Raw genomic sequence first — 16,400 nt, forward strand, 5'->3', positions numbered from 1 at the left:
TGCAGAGGTGAGCTCTTCATGTGCTGCTAAAATCAGTCCTAAGCTATGTTCCATGTTTGGGATTACTCTATCCCCCACTACAGGGATTCGAGCAAACGGAAAATTATTTGCATCAGTTATATATGAGTACTTGATTGGAAAGTTTTACCACTGTCTTTTATTGAAGCAGTGACAGCTTGCATTATTTCGCTGTCTATTTCTGTTTTTGAACGAGTGATTGCAGCTACGGAAGCCATTTGCACAGCTGCCTTCGCGGCTTCATCAGCCAATGAGTTCCCTTCAACGTGAACGCCATCACGCTGATGACACAGTGTATGGATCACGTGAGTCTTTTGTAGTTCTTTCTGTAAAAGAACTACTTGTTCCCAAAGCATTTTATGCTTGATTGTGCCACCTTTTGCGTCTTTAAAACCATTTTGAACCCAGTTCTGTAGATATTCATTGTAAGATTGAACGCAGTAATACGAATCGCACACTAGGAGTGTGGGGAATTCGCGATCTGTATTTTCCAGCGCCATCTTGAAAGCCTGTAGTTCAGCTCGCTGAGCTGTACAGTCTCCTAGGGATTGAGTTTTTGTGACCATTGGTCTGAATTTACCATCGAGCCAGCGACCTTTAACAATCGCGCATGCAGCACTATAAGCTTGTTTTCCCCCGATTGCGGGTTGTGCTGATCCGTCTGTATATATTATACAGCCGTAATGTTCTAGAGGCAGAATTTCAGTGGGCAGAGGACATTCTTGGTCGTATTGGAGAAATTCTTGTGTCTTCAAGTACGGGTCAAAAACGTATTCAACGTCTGTCGCAGAGAATTAACCCATTGTATCCATCTTGGATGTAGAGCTTTTGCATTTGGCATGCTTGCCTTTGTCACTGCCTCTAAGGCAGGTACAGCAGTAACAACATTTATGCGTTTACCCTGTGCAAGGGCTCTCTCTTTTGCTACTGCAGTTTGCACCGCTGTCAGAATTTTTTCTGTTGAAGTGAATTTCATTTCAGCTTGTGTGTACAAGTGTGATTTGTAAGCTATTGGTACCTTCTCACCTTCATTAAAGGTTAGGTATGTGAATCTGCATCTCCCTGGGATGATTCGGATTACAAGGTTGCGTTCATTTACGCGTTTCTGTAAATGTGTTGTTGCTAACATGTCTGTTTGCACTGAACGCAAAATTTCTGTGTGTTTTTGATTCCAATTAGCAGGTTTGAAATCAGGTTTGATTAGTTTGTAGAGAGGTTTAAACCTTTCTGCGTAATTTATACGTTTTTCAGCGTTTTTGGAGATTGGAGCAGCGCACATTTTTCTAGAAAGTTTGCTGCCAGGCTTTTGTCTTTACTTGAAAGTTTGTACCCCAAGAATAGGACGTTGAGGTGGGCAATTCTTGATTTTCTAAAATTGAATTTGTACCCTTCAGAGGCGAATCCAAGTATTATGGTGTTCACCCTGTTCAAGTGTCTGTCCAAATCATCATATGTAAGATAGATGTAATCAACATAAGATAATGCCTCATCGTCGTACGTTTGTAGTAACTCTGTTACTCTAGCTGAAAATAATCCAGGACTGTTCTTGAATCCCTGGGGGTGGCGACAAAAGTGTCGTTGTGTCCCCATTATTGAGAAAGCGGTCAAGTACCTGCTTTCAGGTGCAATGTTTTCACTGAAGAAACCGTTTGAAATATCTAATGTCGTTTTGTGCACAATGTTATTCATCAGTGCTGCACTGTGTGCATTTTGTACTGCAAAGGTTTTGCAACAGGAATTTAAATGTCTGTAGTCCAAAACTAGACGATATGTATTGTCTGGTTTGGAGACAGGAAACAAAGGATTGTTCATGGACGAGGTACATGTTTCAATCACCCCTTGGTATTAAGGTTGGTCTAGGATCTCCCTGACCTGTTTTTTAGATTCTTGTTTAACAGGATACTGCTTCTGAGCAGTTGGTTCATTTTTTTAACTGGATCTTATGGTGAGGAGAATCCTCCTCCCACCCCACATGATTTTTATATTATGCTGGAGCCTGGGCCACAGCCCATTTTCTGGCATAACTGTATTTTTTGTGAATAGGAATATGATTTGAGAAGGCTGGCATAATGATCTCTTCGCCATGTGGGCGCTCCCTGACAAATTCAGGTGGCCAGTCTTTTTCAGCCAGAAGAATGTCATAAGCCTTAGATAGTTTTTCCCAAAATATTGCTTTTATTTTCGTAGTTATGTCCCCCTCATTCCTTCAGGTGATCATCTTTGGACTTCACTCGTTCTTCCTTGTGTTCTGATCGTCCTCTTCTTTCCGATTTCTGTGAGGAAGTCTGAAAGATACGAGAGGAACGTGTATCAGTATCTTGATATCTATCAGGTTTTCTCAAATTATCCCTGTTTCTGAGGTAATACCTCTTTTCAGAGGGCTCCTTTTGAGGAGACCTACCTCTTTAGGAAGTGTCTGTCTAGTATTTTCCCACTTCTATTTAGGAGTAGTGTTTAATACAAACTTTTCAGGAATTTCTGTCAGTTTGGGCTTTACTGGTTTCCCTCCCAATCTACCTCTTCCTAGCTCGTCATAGGATTTTTCAATTATTCTGGCCAGTTCATATGGTTGCTCAGTTACATCAAGTTCTTTTAGTTTTTGGCGGATTGCCACGGATGCTGCTTCACCTTTAATATTAGCTAATATTATAGCTGAGACCTGTTTGACATCTTTCAGTAATTTTATACCCAGATTTAAAGCAGGATCTGCCCCGTATTCATTTTTAATCTGTTTCAGGACGTCTGGTATTACCGCCATGGACGGAACACCATGTGTTTTTGTGTAGACTGCAGCAAAGACTGTACCCCAAGCGTCACAGTCCTCCAGGTGTGGTGCGATCCCCATTGGTAAACAGATTGTTAGAATCCTGTGTTTCTCATGAGGTGTACTATCGGGAAATACTGCCTCGATCTGAGTAGTTTTTTGAGCTAACTAGAATGGAATTTGTTCCCTTTTTGCGGGTAATTTACCGATGACTGATTGTATAGTCTGTGGTGTAATTTTGTTTGTGTTCCGTAGATGAGGGGTGTGCTGTGGAATTCTTATAGCAGGTTGGACTTTTAGAGTCCACATGACATATTGTACCAATTGTCTATGGATTTTAATTAATTGTTTTAGCTGAGCTAATAATTCTGGACCTGTCATTTGTTCAATGGCAGGATGTGGTGTATAGCTGGCTAGTACCGGCCATGTTGCTCCTGGTCTACCTAGTGGATCGAGCCTGATAATGTGATTTTGATGTTGTAGGGTGCCTTTAAACCAGAGCTGATGCTCTTGGTAAGTTAGTGGAATTTCAATATCCTCGAAAGGAACGTATTCCGCTGGATGTTCCTCTATCCTATAGAAGTGGAACACATGTGTTGTTGAATTTGTTTGTGGAAAGATAATCCACGAATAGAATACCTCTGTCTGCCGATATTCATGTGCCTCTATGACGAAAATTACCCTACCACCTCTTGCTGATAGGCCATTTTTTATGAGCTTTAAAGCTATTGTTTTCCGCACATTTTCCAGAATGTTTATAGCATGCGCATCGTCATGTCGGAAACCTGTAGTGTCAAAACCTGGTTGGTTTGCATTTACTGCAGTTCCACTGCCCCCGGGATTGTCATCATCTGACATTTTGTTAAGAAGTTTTGCAGAGCAAGTTTCAAGGAAATAAAGATAAGGTGCACAATATTTTGGAACAATGTATCCTTCAACGTTGAACAGAATAAAAACTAATCATTAGGATTTTTCATCCTACTCAGTTATGGTGGATAATTTATCCTTTTAACCCACTCCAGACGTCTATTGGAGAATTTTACGGGAAAAGAGTTACTCTAGTATCTAGCGTTAAATTAGTGCCTTTCCAAACGGTGGGCGCCATGTAGTGTAGTTCCTATATTCCCAATAGGCTCTGCGCATTGGAATAATATATCCTATAGATGTGACGTAGGGCTTATGTCTACTAGGTCTCTATCGAGTATATTAGACTTAATTGTGAGTGCCAGCTAGCTCAGAGGTCACTAGAAACTTTCTCAAGTTCACAAGAAGGGATTTAGTTTCTGGCAACTGTGTTTCCCCAAGATAAAACTCAGTCATTCGTGCATGCTTCGTTTCACCAGAGTTTGCAGAGAAGTAAACAGACGAGCGTTTTCAATAAAAGCATTCATTGAACAGTCTTCTTTCTCAAGCAAAATAAACTAACTGCTACAATTGTAATACTGGTTGCAAAGTACAGTAAAAAGAGTAGGATAAAATAATACTGTAAAAGCATTGTCTGGCTCCTAAACCATAGATAAATACATACATAAATAACAAAGGCTAAAAAGTGCTCAACTGGAGCTTCTAAAATATGCCTACCCCGATGTACCAAACCTAAGCCTAGTACGAGGGAGGAGTAAGTGAGGTGTAGCATAAATGTAGTATTCTTTGCCAAGAATCTATCCAAGATTTCTCTAAGGGTCTAATCAGCTCCGTACCTTGGTCTAGAATGAAGGTCAGGCTCAGGACTCCATTTCCCAACAACCCGCAAGGGTAGCTTGGAAACACTGGAGCTGGATTTCTCGGCAAGAGAAAAGACAGCGTCTCTCTCAGTGCGTCTGCTGGAGGGTCGGCTTCCTTCTGCACTTGCTGTAGCAGGATGCGTCGGGCAATTAGATAGTCCAACTGCTCTAAACCACCGTGTGTTTGCTATGGCAAGTGTGGGCATATTTATACCTTGAAGGTGCCGAGTTTGACATAAAGGTGGACATAATAACGTCATCAAAGAGTCTCAGTTCTTTGAAAACTCCATGAGTTCTTGGACAAGTCAGTATTCGAGCAAGGGCAAGTCCCTAGCTGCTGAAGCCGAGTTTTCCAAGAAATCGTTGTGGATTTTCGGAACTAGTGGAAGTAGCCCTGCTCTATTTGGACTGCGTGAGCTATGTCTAAATATGGTTATGATTTCTATGCCTATATAAGGATATGGTGATTTATACCTATATAAGGGCATGAATCGGGAAAATTACAGTAGCGTCCTAAAATGCTATACAACAGGTAGGCAGTATAGTTTAAGAGTGCTTGGTCTGGAGAAACACACCCTTAGAATTTTTAATAATAAGGATCGATTTCTACCCAAATGAACTATTTTTGCTATAATATTCTATGCTCCAATCTACACTTTGCAGTGTGCATGCTGTTCTTTGATGACAGTTAATAATAATTCACTTTTCTATATTAGGATTTTTACTTATACACTGCAAGTAACAAAAGGATGTCTCATAGAAAAGCAGTAACCCACTGACCTATTTACATTATATGCACTTTGTGATCTGCATGGTACACGTTTGTTGCAGCAGGTATTTTAACCCTATTTTATGATCAGCCAAAACCTCAACTAGACAAAACTCCGATCTCTCTCTAGGAATTTAATCACCGGAGTTATCTTGGCATTTTTATTGTTGCCTGGAAATTTCTGCAGGCAAGCAATGTGGCAAAAGTTGCTTTTAAAACCAAAATAAACTTGTAAAGTCGGCAGCCCCTGAAGTCAGCACCTATGGGGTGACACCAGTCGCACTGCCCTGGAAGTCGGCTTTTGGAGTAGAGTGGCATCTCCCTGTACGGTCAAGACATCTGAATTTGCGACTTTAGGACTTGTGTACGTATATGAGCCCTATATGAGCCCTATTGTACCTATGCTGAGGTACAGTGGTTGCACGTCTGTATGGTGTGAGGAGATGAGGGGAGACTGCCGATACAGCATCACCTTAGGAGGAAATATTTGTAAATGTCCCTCTTGCATCTGTAAAAGTCGTAGTGTATGAAATGGTACATGCAGTGTCTGTTGGGACCACATATGTGTCATAAGGATTAGTGATTTATAATGTTGGTGTATATTAAAACAGCAATATTACATATTCGATGTCTGGTGCTTGAGTACTTACCCAGAAGCAACATGTTGCCAAATTGTCCCACAGCCATTGACCGGACAAGAGGTTAACTGCAGAAGAGGTACCCGTCATGTGTTCTTTCTGGGAACACTGCATGCACATCAGTAAAGCAGCCACTGGCATCGCACACACACCCTGCATGTTGATGGAGGGCCAGCAGTGTCTGTTTGGGAAGATGTGTGCATTGTGCAGAGGGGGCGGAAGCACCACATGGGTGCAATTGATCCAACCACATGCGGGAAGCTGGAAAAGAGGTAGGCATCCGTAGCAACCCTTTTCCTTCCTGCTAGAGTATGGGGCATACGGATGTGGAGATGCACTCTCCTATTGAAGCAGCTCAGTACCTGCCTCCTCAAGCATCAGGACTGGCTTGCCTCAGAGATGCCCACAGGGTTACCAGACAACCTCTTGAAAGACCTAGTAGCAAAGAAATGGAAAGCAGCTACGATCTTGACATAGGCTGGGAGGGCGTGGGAGTGGCATTTCTCAGAGTCAAGATCCTGATCCCACTCACAAACCATCTCCAAGATGGCATCCGAAGGAAAACAGTATATGGACCTGACATCTTGGCCGAACATCCCAAAGAGGTAGATCCTTTGTCCAAAGATCCTCTCGGCTCTCCTTCTCCTCCTCCTTCTAATCCTATCGTTCTGTCACATGACAAGGGGCAAACAGACAAACTCATTTAGCAAAATGCTGAAAGGTCTGAAAGGTTTGTGTATGGCATCTCTTGAGTTTGTGTATGCAGTCAAGCTGGGATTTGCTGTTGGGCTAAGAACTTTCAGCTGGAGCTGGGGGGGGGGGGAAGGTAGGTACTGTTACGCCGTGGGCCAAATTATGACCCACGGCAGAGCCCATTTTCTCCTCGTGTGCAGACCCTCCACCAATCCTTGGGAGTGCCGCGTTGCGACACGACGTCCCGCTGTTGCCATTTTGCCGGCGTCACAGAAGGCACACGCGACACCTGTCGGTTTGCTCTGTCGGGAACGCCGCATATTTGCGCGGTGACCCATCCATTTCATGGGGCACCTTGGGGCACTACACTTTCATGGTGTTGGCATCTGGTGATCCCCCTTCTTGAGGGCTGTATTCTTGCTCTCCTCTTTTCAACCTTGCTCCCAGAAGGCAATGGGGAAGGGTTACTTACCTTCCTAACATAGCGATCTTCCTACACTGCACTTCACTCCTTTCCCTATCCAAGGCGACTCCTCTTCTTCCTGTTTTGTAACTTCCTGTTCCTGTATGTCACTTCCTGTTTTTCTGTATGTATCATATTCCCCGCTTTCATGAACCCTGTCTTACCCTTCTACGTGCTCAGGGCGCTCTCTCTTTCTCCCCTGCCTTTTTTAGAAGGTATAGTGTACTGAGACGCAGCAAACTACAATTCCAGTAAGCCTGTGCAAAAGGCACGTTGCCATCGGGGAGAGCGGAAATGATCAAAAGGACATCGACTTCCCCGCGGCACTGCTGATTATTCTGTGAGCCTTCAGGACCCAATACAGACACCATGGAAGACACTTGGGATCACTACTTGGGACTCTGGCAAGGGTGCATTGACACCAGCATTTACTACTTGGGATTCTTGATTTGGCCTCAGTCACCCGCATTGTGAAGTCGGCTCTGCTGAAACAGAAATTAACTTTCCTCATTTATGTCTGGAGCGAGGTGTCCCTCCCTGTTAGTGAGATACACATGTTTCGTCTTGCACAGGTGTTAGGGATACGGCATTTCCATATACTATTCTTGACTATTTGTTGCATTTACGATTTACCGGTGCCAGGAGGAGGTTCCTATACGGGCCAACCTCTAACTCGTTAACTCCCTATTCGTTGACAAATTCTCGTGTGGATTCATGCGGAGGGGAGTGTGAGGCTATTACTCTTGTTCTTGGATGAAAGACTTCCAACATCAGGCCGAGCGCAGTACCTTGGTACCAACAGGTGCATCTACCTCATGTGCGTGTCTATCATCAGACATTTATTTGTTATTGTTTTGTTTGTTCGTTATGTTGTCCTTGTCATATTCAGGGTGTACTTCGCCAAGGCATGATGTGTGTAATGCTGGTGGTATTTATTGATAGCGTCTGTTACAGCTGCCTCACAGAGAAATAAGTGAGGAGGGAGTCGTGTACAGTTTGCATTCAGAACCTTTTATGCAATTTATAAAAATAGGTATTATTTTCTATGCTCAGGCCTCACGTTCTAACAGGGGTTGTGGAAGAGCATTTCGCTGCAGCCTCTTAAAACTCTGTGAAGCAAGGCACTTTTTACACACTGGTATGTTAGGATCATTAGAGAAACAATTCTATAGAGTAATGTTAACTGTCCCAAGAGAATTGTTTTATTATACAAATTGTGGTAATTCTTCTGTTGTGTTTCCTACATTATTATCCTAGTGGGCTCATGCAAGACGGTTCCTGATTACTATGCTGTGCTGGTTAAGCAGGAACACGATATTCCTTGTGGGCTCATCTGAACCTTTAACTTTTCATTCCTTTACAGGTGGTTATTGTTTATATAACCATATACATGTGATTTAGAAAGGATACAGTCCTTTCCTCATAGGTTCTCCATTTCCTGTTGTTTCAGGTCTCCTACCCCGCTGTCCCCACCCTTTCCTTCCCTCGCTTGATCTCTTCACTGATCTGTGCTATAACAGCATACAAACTTGAAGCTATTGAGAGGTGGACTATTTCTGAGCATCGTTACGATCCTGGGGAGTGGTGACACAACAGTTTGTAAGGGATCAGAACCTTTCCTTCCTTGCGTTGCAACACTCCCTGTTCCTGCTGGTGTGTCCTCGCTCCTGTTGGTTCCTTGGCTCCTATTTTGGTGATTCCTTCCTTCCGTTGGCACTCTTTTTCCCTTGTGCCTTCTGCTCCAGCTTGACTTGGTTCCTTTTGGGCTCCTGGTTTTCCAGTGTTTTTTGGCCCCTTGTCTTCTCCTTCATTTCTGGAGTCACATCGTCGTCATCATAGGTTTTGTCCTCTTGGGACTCTGGAGGGCACTGGCTGCTTAGGCTTTCATTGTCTGCAGCACCGTGGCAACCGGAAGAGGTCGCCACTATGTGGGACAACCAGGACTTAAAAGAACCAAAGCCGGGAACTGTCCCAACACCTTAAGACTGGTAACAAAGACCCTAAACCCGACAGGTACTGACACAGGCGTGTCATGATTAAAGGAAACTTACTATGCTCTCAGAGCAAAGTTTTCTGCCCCAACCGAGGAGATTCTGCCCCAATTGCGAAGTCGTAGAGATACTGCTCATAAGTCCCTTTGTGAATACCAAAAGTCCGAACTCAGACTTTTGGGCTAAAAAACGAGTTACTTACCTGTGCACTATGGTTCTCCGGTATTATCTTTCATAGATTCACATGCTTGTATCTTACCCGTACAACAGACAATCAGCTGCCAGCCATGAGATACACCATCCCCAGCAGAGCCACCATACCTCAGAATTCCAACAGCCCAAGAGTGAGCCACGGATGAAACCAGAGTTAAAGGTGGTCTACCTAAGAGGAAACGGGGATGCGGGCGGGCCACATGAGAATCTATGAAAGATAATACTGGAGAACCATAGTGTAAAGGTAAGCAACTCGTTTTTTCTCCAGTTTTCCTGCTTTTTCGTGACATAAAACGATGGCAGATGCAATCCATCTAGAAATGGAAGACCTTGAGAGGGCAAAACCTTTCCTGGGCCCAGCATAAGCTACAAGTGATTAGTTTGTTTTATGAAAAGATTTTGTTTTTGTCAATGTAGACTTTGGGACATCTCCTAATGTCCAACGTGTGCAGAGATTTTTCTGCTGCAGTAGATAGGTCTTTGAAATATGTGGGCAACACAATTGGTTCATTGAGATGAAAAGCCGTAGGAATTTTGGGAATAAACTTTGGGTTTGTCCTGAGAATTACTTTATCCCGTCTGAATTGTAGGAATGACTCCGCAATCGAAAAGGCTTGGATCTCACCGACCCTCCTGGCTGAAGTTAGGGCAAGAAGTAAAGCTACTTTCCATGAGATGAACTGTAATTCAGCTTTGTAAATCGGTTCGAATGGAGCTCTCATGAGTTGAGACTAAACCGTGTTGAGCTGCCAATAAGGCGGTGGATGTTTTTACTGGTGGATACAGTCTGAACAGACCTCTTAAGAATTCTTTAATCAGTCTTTGAGACCAAAGCGATGGTCAATCTGGTGTTCTGCGGGATCTGGAGATTTCCGCCAGATGCACTTTTATTGATGCATGAGAAAGACCGACCTTGGCTAGGTGTAGTAGATACAGAAGTATTTGCTCTGGTGAAGAATTAAAAGGGTGCAAAGCTTGTGTTGAACACCAAATGCAAAATCTCTTCCATTTTGATGTATAGGTTTTGTTAGTCGAAATAGCTCGAGAACTTGCTAGTATCTCTCAGCATTCTTGGGGAATATCTAACGATTGAAATTCATGCTCATATTGTTCCAAGCTGACAATTTTAGAGAAGTCAATTGTGGGTGAAGAATCTGTCCTTGTCTCATGGAAATTAGATCCTGAATTACTGGAAGTTGCACTCTGGGTATCACTGACAATTGGAGAAATTCTATGTACCAGAACTGTCTCGGCCAAGCCGAGGCCATCAAAATTATGTGGCACGTTTTTCCTTAGAATCCTGGGAATTAAAGGGAATGGGGGAAAAGCATATGCAAACATCCCTGTCCAGCGAAGGCGCAGAGCATTTCCCAGTGATCCTGCTTGTGGAAATCTGCTTGCAAAATGTTTGCATTTTTTGTTGTGTTGATTTGCAAGCAAGTCTAATTTTGGTTTGCCCCATAGACTGAATATTCGTAGGAGTTGCTTGTGATTCAGTTCCCATTCGTGGAAGATGGAAGGTGATCTTTCGGTAATCTGCCCTTATGTTGTGCACTTCAGGAACATGCTCTACCTGCAGAGCGATGTTGTGCTGTAAGAGCCAATTCCAAATTTCTTGGGCTTGAGATGACAGGGATTTTGACTTTGTGCCACCTTGATTCAGAAGGTAAAACATTGGTGTTGTACTGTCGGTCCTGACTAGAACTGGCGAGTTGCGGATTCTGGGAAGGAAGGCTTGAATGCCCAAGAATACCGACAGATTCCAATAGATTGATGTGCAGTTTTGCCTCTTGAGTTGACCAATGGCCCTAAATCTCTACGTCCTGCAAGTGTGCTCCCCAGCCCTGTAAGGAAGCATCTGATGTCATGACGTAACTGGGAGACTGAGGTTCGGAGAGGAGACCCTTTGTTAAGTTGTCCCTGATGCCCCACCATGACAGTGCACGCTTGATCTGAGGGTTGATATTGAGTTTGTCCTCGAATTAACCTAGGGCTTGAACTCCTTGCTTGTCTAGAGATTCTTACAGTGGTCTCATGTGCAGACGACAGTTGGGAACCAATGGGATGCAGGATGACATCATTCCCAGCAAAGATTTTAAGATCCTGATTGAAGTGGACCCTTTTGATTTTATTGTTGCTGTCAAACGCAAAATCTTGTGTATGCGTTTTTCCGAAGGGTATGCTTTTGCTTCCTGAGGGTTTAATATTGTTCTGAGGAATTGAAGCGACTGTGCCGGGATAAGGGAAGACTTCTCCTTGTTGATCCGAAGCCCTAAATCTTGAAAAAGATTCATGCAACTTACTAGGGACCGTTGCGTTTCCTGGTACGATGCACCTTTTATCAACCAGTTGTCCAGATACGGAAAGATCTCGAGACCTTGCTGCCTCAAGTGTGCTGCGACCGGCGCCATACACTTTGTGAAAACCCTTGGTGCAGATCTGAGCCCGAAGGGCAACACCTTGAATTGGAAGTGGCGCCCCGCCACCACGAATTGTAGATATTATCTGTGATTTCTGTGAATTGGGATATGGAAATACGCATCCAGGAGGTCTAACAATGCCATGTAATCTCCTCTGCATAGTAATAGGAGGATTTCCTGCAGAGACAGCATGCTGAACAAAATGTTTCTTATGTACTGGTTCAGACTTCTAAGGGCCATTACCTGCCTCCATTTGGTAGACTGCTTTTTCCTTATAGGAAAAAGTGTGAATAAAATCCTTTCCCTTGTTGTTCTGGGGAAAGCTCTTCTATTGCTCTTTTCACAATGAGAGCTAAGACTTCTGCCTTGAGGGCTGAGAGATGGTTTTGCTTCCTGTGAATCGGTGGTTGAGTTGGAGGCTTTTATAAGAACTCTAGGGTGTGGCCTTTCTGTATAATGTCCAGCACCCATTTGTCCAATGTTATTGACTGCCAATGATTAAGACAACGAGAGAGGTAATGGATCTGCTTGAAGTGAAATGGGGCCGGTGGCGCCTGAAGAACGTCACTGTCTCCGACCAATGTCTTGCGACTTTCCTCTCGCAGCAGGTATTCTCCTAGCCTGCTGATGATAGGATGTGTTGGATGACCGATACTACGGGTTGTTGGAGAATTGACTGTGGCCCTGTTGTTGGTAAGGTTGGTACAAGTTTGACTGGAAGGAGGATCGCTGATGGAATTATCCTCTCGATCCCCTACCATGAAAGGATTGAAAACGGCCCTGCTGTAGAGACCCCAGAGCTCTTGCTTTGTCAGTGTCTGCCTTTATCCCCCGAAGCGCCTCGTCAATGTGCTTCCCGAAAAGGCTCTCCCCATCAAAGTGCATGTCCATGATCTTGGCTTGGACTTCGGGTCTGAAAGATGTGGCTTGAGGGTTAGCTTCCTCCTCTTCCTCATAATTGTAAGCTTGATGGAAAGATTCGTAATGCTTAGAACCCTGTACCGGGCGATCTTTAAAGGAGAATTGTTCCTGTACTTCCTGAAATTCTTCTTCGTCAGACTCTTGACTTGTAATGTGCAGAGGAGCGGGACTATAGGCTACTCCATAAGACCCTTCCTCCGCAGACTCCTGACAACCCAGAATAGTGGATGGAAGAAGGAAATTTTTGGTGTGGATTACTCCGCTTTCTTGTTCGTTGACGAGCCCGTCGACGGAGCAAATCGTTTAATTGAAATTAATGTGGAGGACCTTGTCGTCTGAGATCTAAAAAACGTCCCTGTCGACGGCTTGCTCGTCGACAAGATCATCGGCGGGATCGTCGACGGGGTAGATGTCGATGATGTCGTCCTCGTAACTGCCGTCGACTACGCAGTCGTCGTTGAAATGGTCGTCGTCATCAATGAGGTGATCTTCATCGGAGTCGTCGACGTCTCCGAGGTGGTTCTGTGTGGAGTATGAGGCAGAGAAGAAGAGGATGTCTGTCTTTCTTTAGATTTTCCCGATTTTTTCTTTTTTGTTCCACTTTCTCCTCAGAGGACTCCCTCTTATGCTTTTTGGAGGAATGCCCTTTAGAATCTTCATCAGACACCGAGTCTGTGTTTTTCTTCATTTGAAGGCATATTAACAGGCGTGCTTCTCTGTCCCTAAGTGTCTTTGCAGAGAAGGTGCGACAATAGATACAAGCATGTGAATCTATGAAAGATTCAATACTGTAGAAGTTTAGCTTTGCTAATGGGGCCCGCATTCTTAAGGTCCAAGTGGCGCTGGCTCACCTCACCAAATTACACAGCACAGCTCTTTGATGCTAATTGACTTCGAAAAGGTCTTCGTCCTGGTTGTCCTTTATGGAGGAAGTGCTCGGAAGACTGGGCATGATTCCCAAGTTTCACTCATACCTTTGGAGTCTGTACTGGAACCCACGGGCACAGGTCTGAGTTAATGGCACCCATTCAGACCCATTCCAAATAGGACAGGGTAGCCTCCAAGAATGCTCTTTGTCCCTCCTTTTATTTTTCCTGGCCATTGAGCTACTGGCCACATGGGTGAGGTGCGACACCCAGATCTGGGGCTTCAATAGGGGGCGAGCAGTGGACGACTGTATACTACTCTATGTGGACGATGTCCTACTGTTCTTGGTGAGTCCCTCCCTCAAGGGTACTAATCCCTCCTGGTGCCCCTGAAAGGTGGCACGTGCACTGTGGACTGGCAGGCACAGCTGCCGGTTGCAGACTGAGCTTGCAGTATCTGGGAGTACACATAGCCTTGGAATCCAACCGCGCAGTGGTCCCTCAATTTACCCCCCATAATGACAAAATTGACAATGGCCCTTGCCAGATGGTCTACACTCCAGCTCAATATGCTTGGTAGAGTGGCACTGTCCAAAATTGTCATACTTCCGCACATACTTTACACTATTCAGAACTATCCTACTAATACCATGAACTGGTTTCAACAAGCATCTTCTAAACTTTGCTCCTTTTAGTTAAATCAACCGCCTAGGCAAATGTGTCCGGTCACAACATCTGCCTGTATTACTGGGCCTCTCAACCCCTGATAATCAAAGACTGGATGAGTAGGGGATTGCAAGACCCAGTGTGCAGCCTAAAAAGTGGCATGATTTGGACAGAACAACATACTCAATATACTTTATGACAGCCCGATTCCCTGGTCTCTTCCTGAAATCACTGGGGCAGTCCTCTGGTCTTGGTGCTCTGCACTAATGTGGATCAGCTGGGACTAGAAAATCACCCTTTAAACCTCCCTCTAGACAGGTAAATGGTTGCATCACACAGCATGGCTTATGCATTTTGAGAAATGGAACCTCATTGGGATAATGGGGGGGGGGGTCGATGTACGGCAGAACTCTCTCCTTAAATTCTTTCAGGATCTCAAAGACAAATTCTCATTTCCCAAATTCCAGTTCTTTTGCTACCTTACAATTACGACAAGCATTTCAATCCTACCACACTCTCCTCAAAACGGTACTGGGCGGTAATCTCTGCTCCATTCGCTGAGTTTACAGAGTTTTCTGCGCTCTGCAGAGCTCGCGGACTGCAGAAAACTCCACTTTACCTAGTGCAGAAGAGTTTTTTCCCTGCTCGCGCTCACGAACAGTAAGTTTGCGAGCGCGAGCTGCCGCTCGGGTAGAATTTCTACCTGAACGGCACGAATACCAGCGCGAACAGCAGTTTGCACTACACTCTGCCACTTGAGGAACTTTGTGGAGTTTTTTGTAACTTCGCGGAGTTCCGCGTAGCGAAACTCCGCGAACTACGCCCAGGCTTAAATATAACCTTCTAGAACCACATCTCCTAATGGTTCTTCTGGGCAAGGGAGGAATCTCCAAGATATATAAAACCTAATAATCAACTCCTCCAATCCCCTCATAGACCTACAAGGCCAATGGGAGTGAAGGCCGGGATGCCTAGACAACACGGTTTGGAGGGACACATGTATGTCCCTCAGAGTTTTGGTGATACTCTCCAGACTTTGAATCATCCAACTTAAATACTTCCACAGGGCTTATCTTACACCTTTGAGCTAACACCTAGGCCCCCGACATATGGCTGCTGCCGTAGCGAGGAAGTCAATTTCTATCACATGACATGGGACTTTTCCAGTCATCCAAGGATATTGTAGAGGGGTATTTACAACTCTTTCACATATGACCTCCATAAGGGTGGCCTTGCTGGGCATTATTGACGATGTTGGGGTATAGAGGAGAGACCACACTCTCCTGAGCATTGGAATAATACTTGTCAAAAGAGACAGCGCAATAGACTGGCTCTCCCCCACCGCTGGAGAGCAGCAGTTGACTGATGTGCCAAACTTGAGGAACTGATTCATCTACCTAGAGTGTATCCTCAACAACACAGGAGGATCTGGGGGAAATGGATGGCATATTACGGGTTAGCCTAATAAGATATTTGCTGTTATCTATAGACTTATTACTGTAATACTTACTGTCCTCACGGTTAGCTTGTCAATTGTTCTGTTACTGGATATAACTTATTCTAGAAAACACACTTCTTTCAAAAGCAATGACATTAAATCAGTCTGTACGTGTGAAATCGAGTGTCAAATGTAAGTTTGCTCATAGTTTATAATAAACAAAACAATCCATAATATTCTTTTATATAATCTAGGCCTCGGTCAAATTCTTAGCAATTGGAAATGTTGCTAGTGTTATGGCTAACAGCTCTATAGCTTTTGACAGTTTAAAATACTCCTAAAATACCCTCTCTGTTAATAATAATAAATGGTAATATATATTTTACCAAGCATGTGAATCTATGGGAAAAATATCAGAATCTAGGACAATTCATGTGATTAAAAGATATATATCTTGGATAAACCAAAATAGCTTCTCTGTCAACCTAACAGGGATGCTATTCCACAGTTTTATGTTGTAGTTATCACTTTGAGTTACTGTCAAACATACCTGATAGCGTGACATCAACTGTCATCAATCACACATTTTGATGTCCCCTTTATAACGTCTCATCCCATAATCAAACTCCAATTATGTGTTCATGTGCCGATTGATATTTACCTCCTTCAGGGACTCTGACATTTGGCTAATAATGTACTGTTCGTTAAACCACTTCCCTTGGTACCTGGTTTCATAGTAATCAAATATTCGCAAGCGTAATTCTTTTGGTAGCTTTCTGTAGGACATATACTCTTTCACGGTGCTTATCTGCAGGA

The 16,400-nt window shown here is 44.0% G+C and overlaps 1 protein-coding gene across 6 annotated transcripts in view; it reads right to left on the bottom strand.

Annotated features, from left to right (window-relative positions):
• Positions 1–16,400, bottom strand: part of LOC144771467 (potassium/sodium hyperpolarization-activated cyclic nucleotide-gated channel 2-like) — a 1,987,727-nt gene that overhangs the window by 306,258 nt on the left and 1,665,069 nt on the right. For 5 of the 6 annotated variants that reach the window (XM_078655894.1, XM_078655895.1, XM_078655896.1 and 2 more), the window contains exon 8: positions 16,246–16,392. The exons of the other annotated variant lie outside the window; for it this stretch is intronic. In XM_078655894.1, coding sequence (XP_078512020.1) covers positions 16,246–16,392 — 147 coding nt within the window. The remainder of the gene's footprint in view (positions 1–16,245; positions 16,393–16,400) is intronic. 6 annotated transcript variants of the gene reach the window in all.

The sequence above is a fragment of the Lissotriton helveticus genome, chromosome 8, assembly GCF_964261635.1.
Source record: "Lissotriton helveticus chromosome 8, aLisHel1.1, whole genome shotgun sequence".
Taxonomy (NCBI): domain Eukaryota; kingdom Metazoa; phylum Chordata; class Amphibia; order Caudata; family Salamandridae; genus Lissotriton; species Lissotriton helveticus.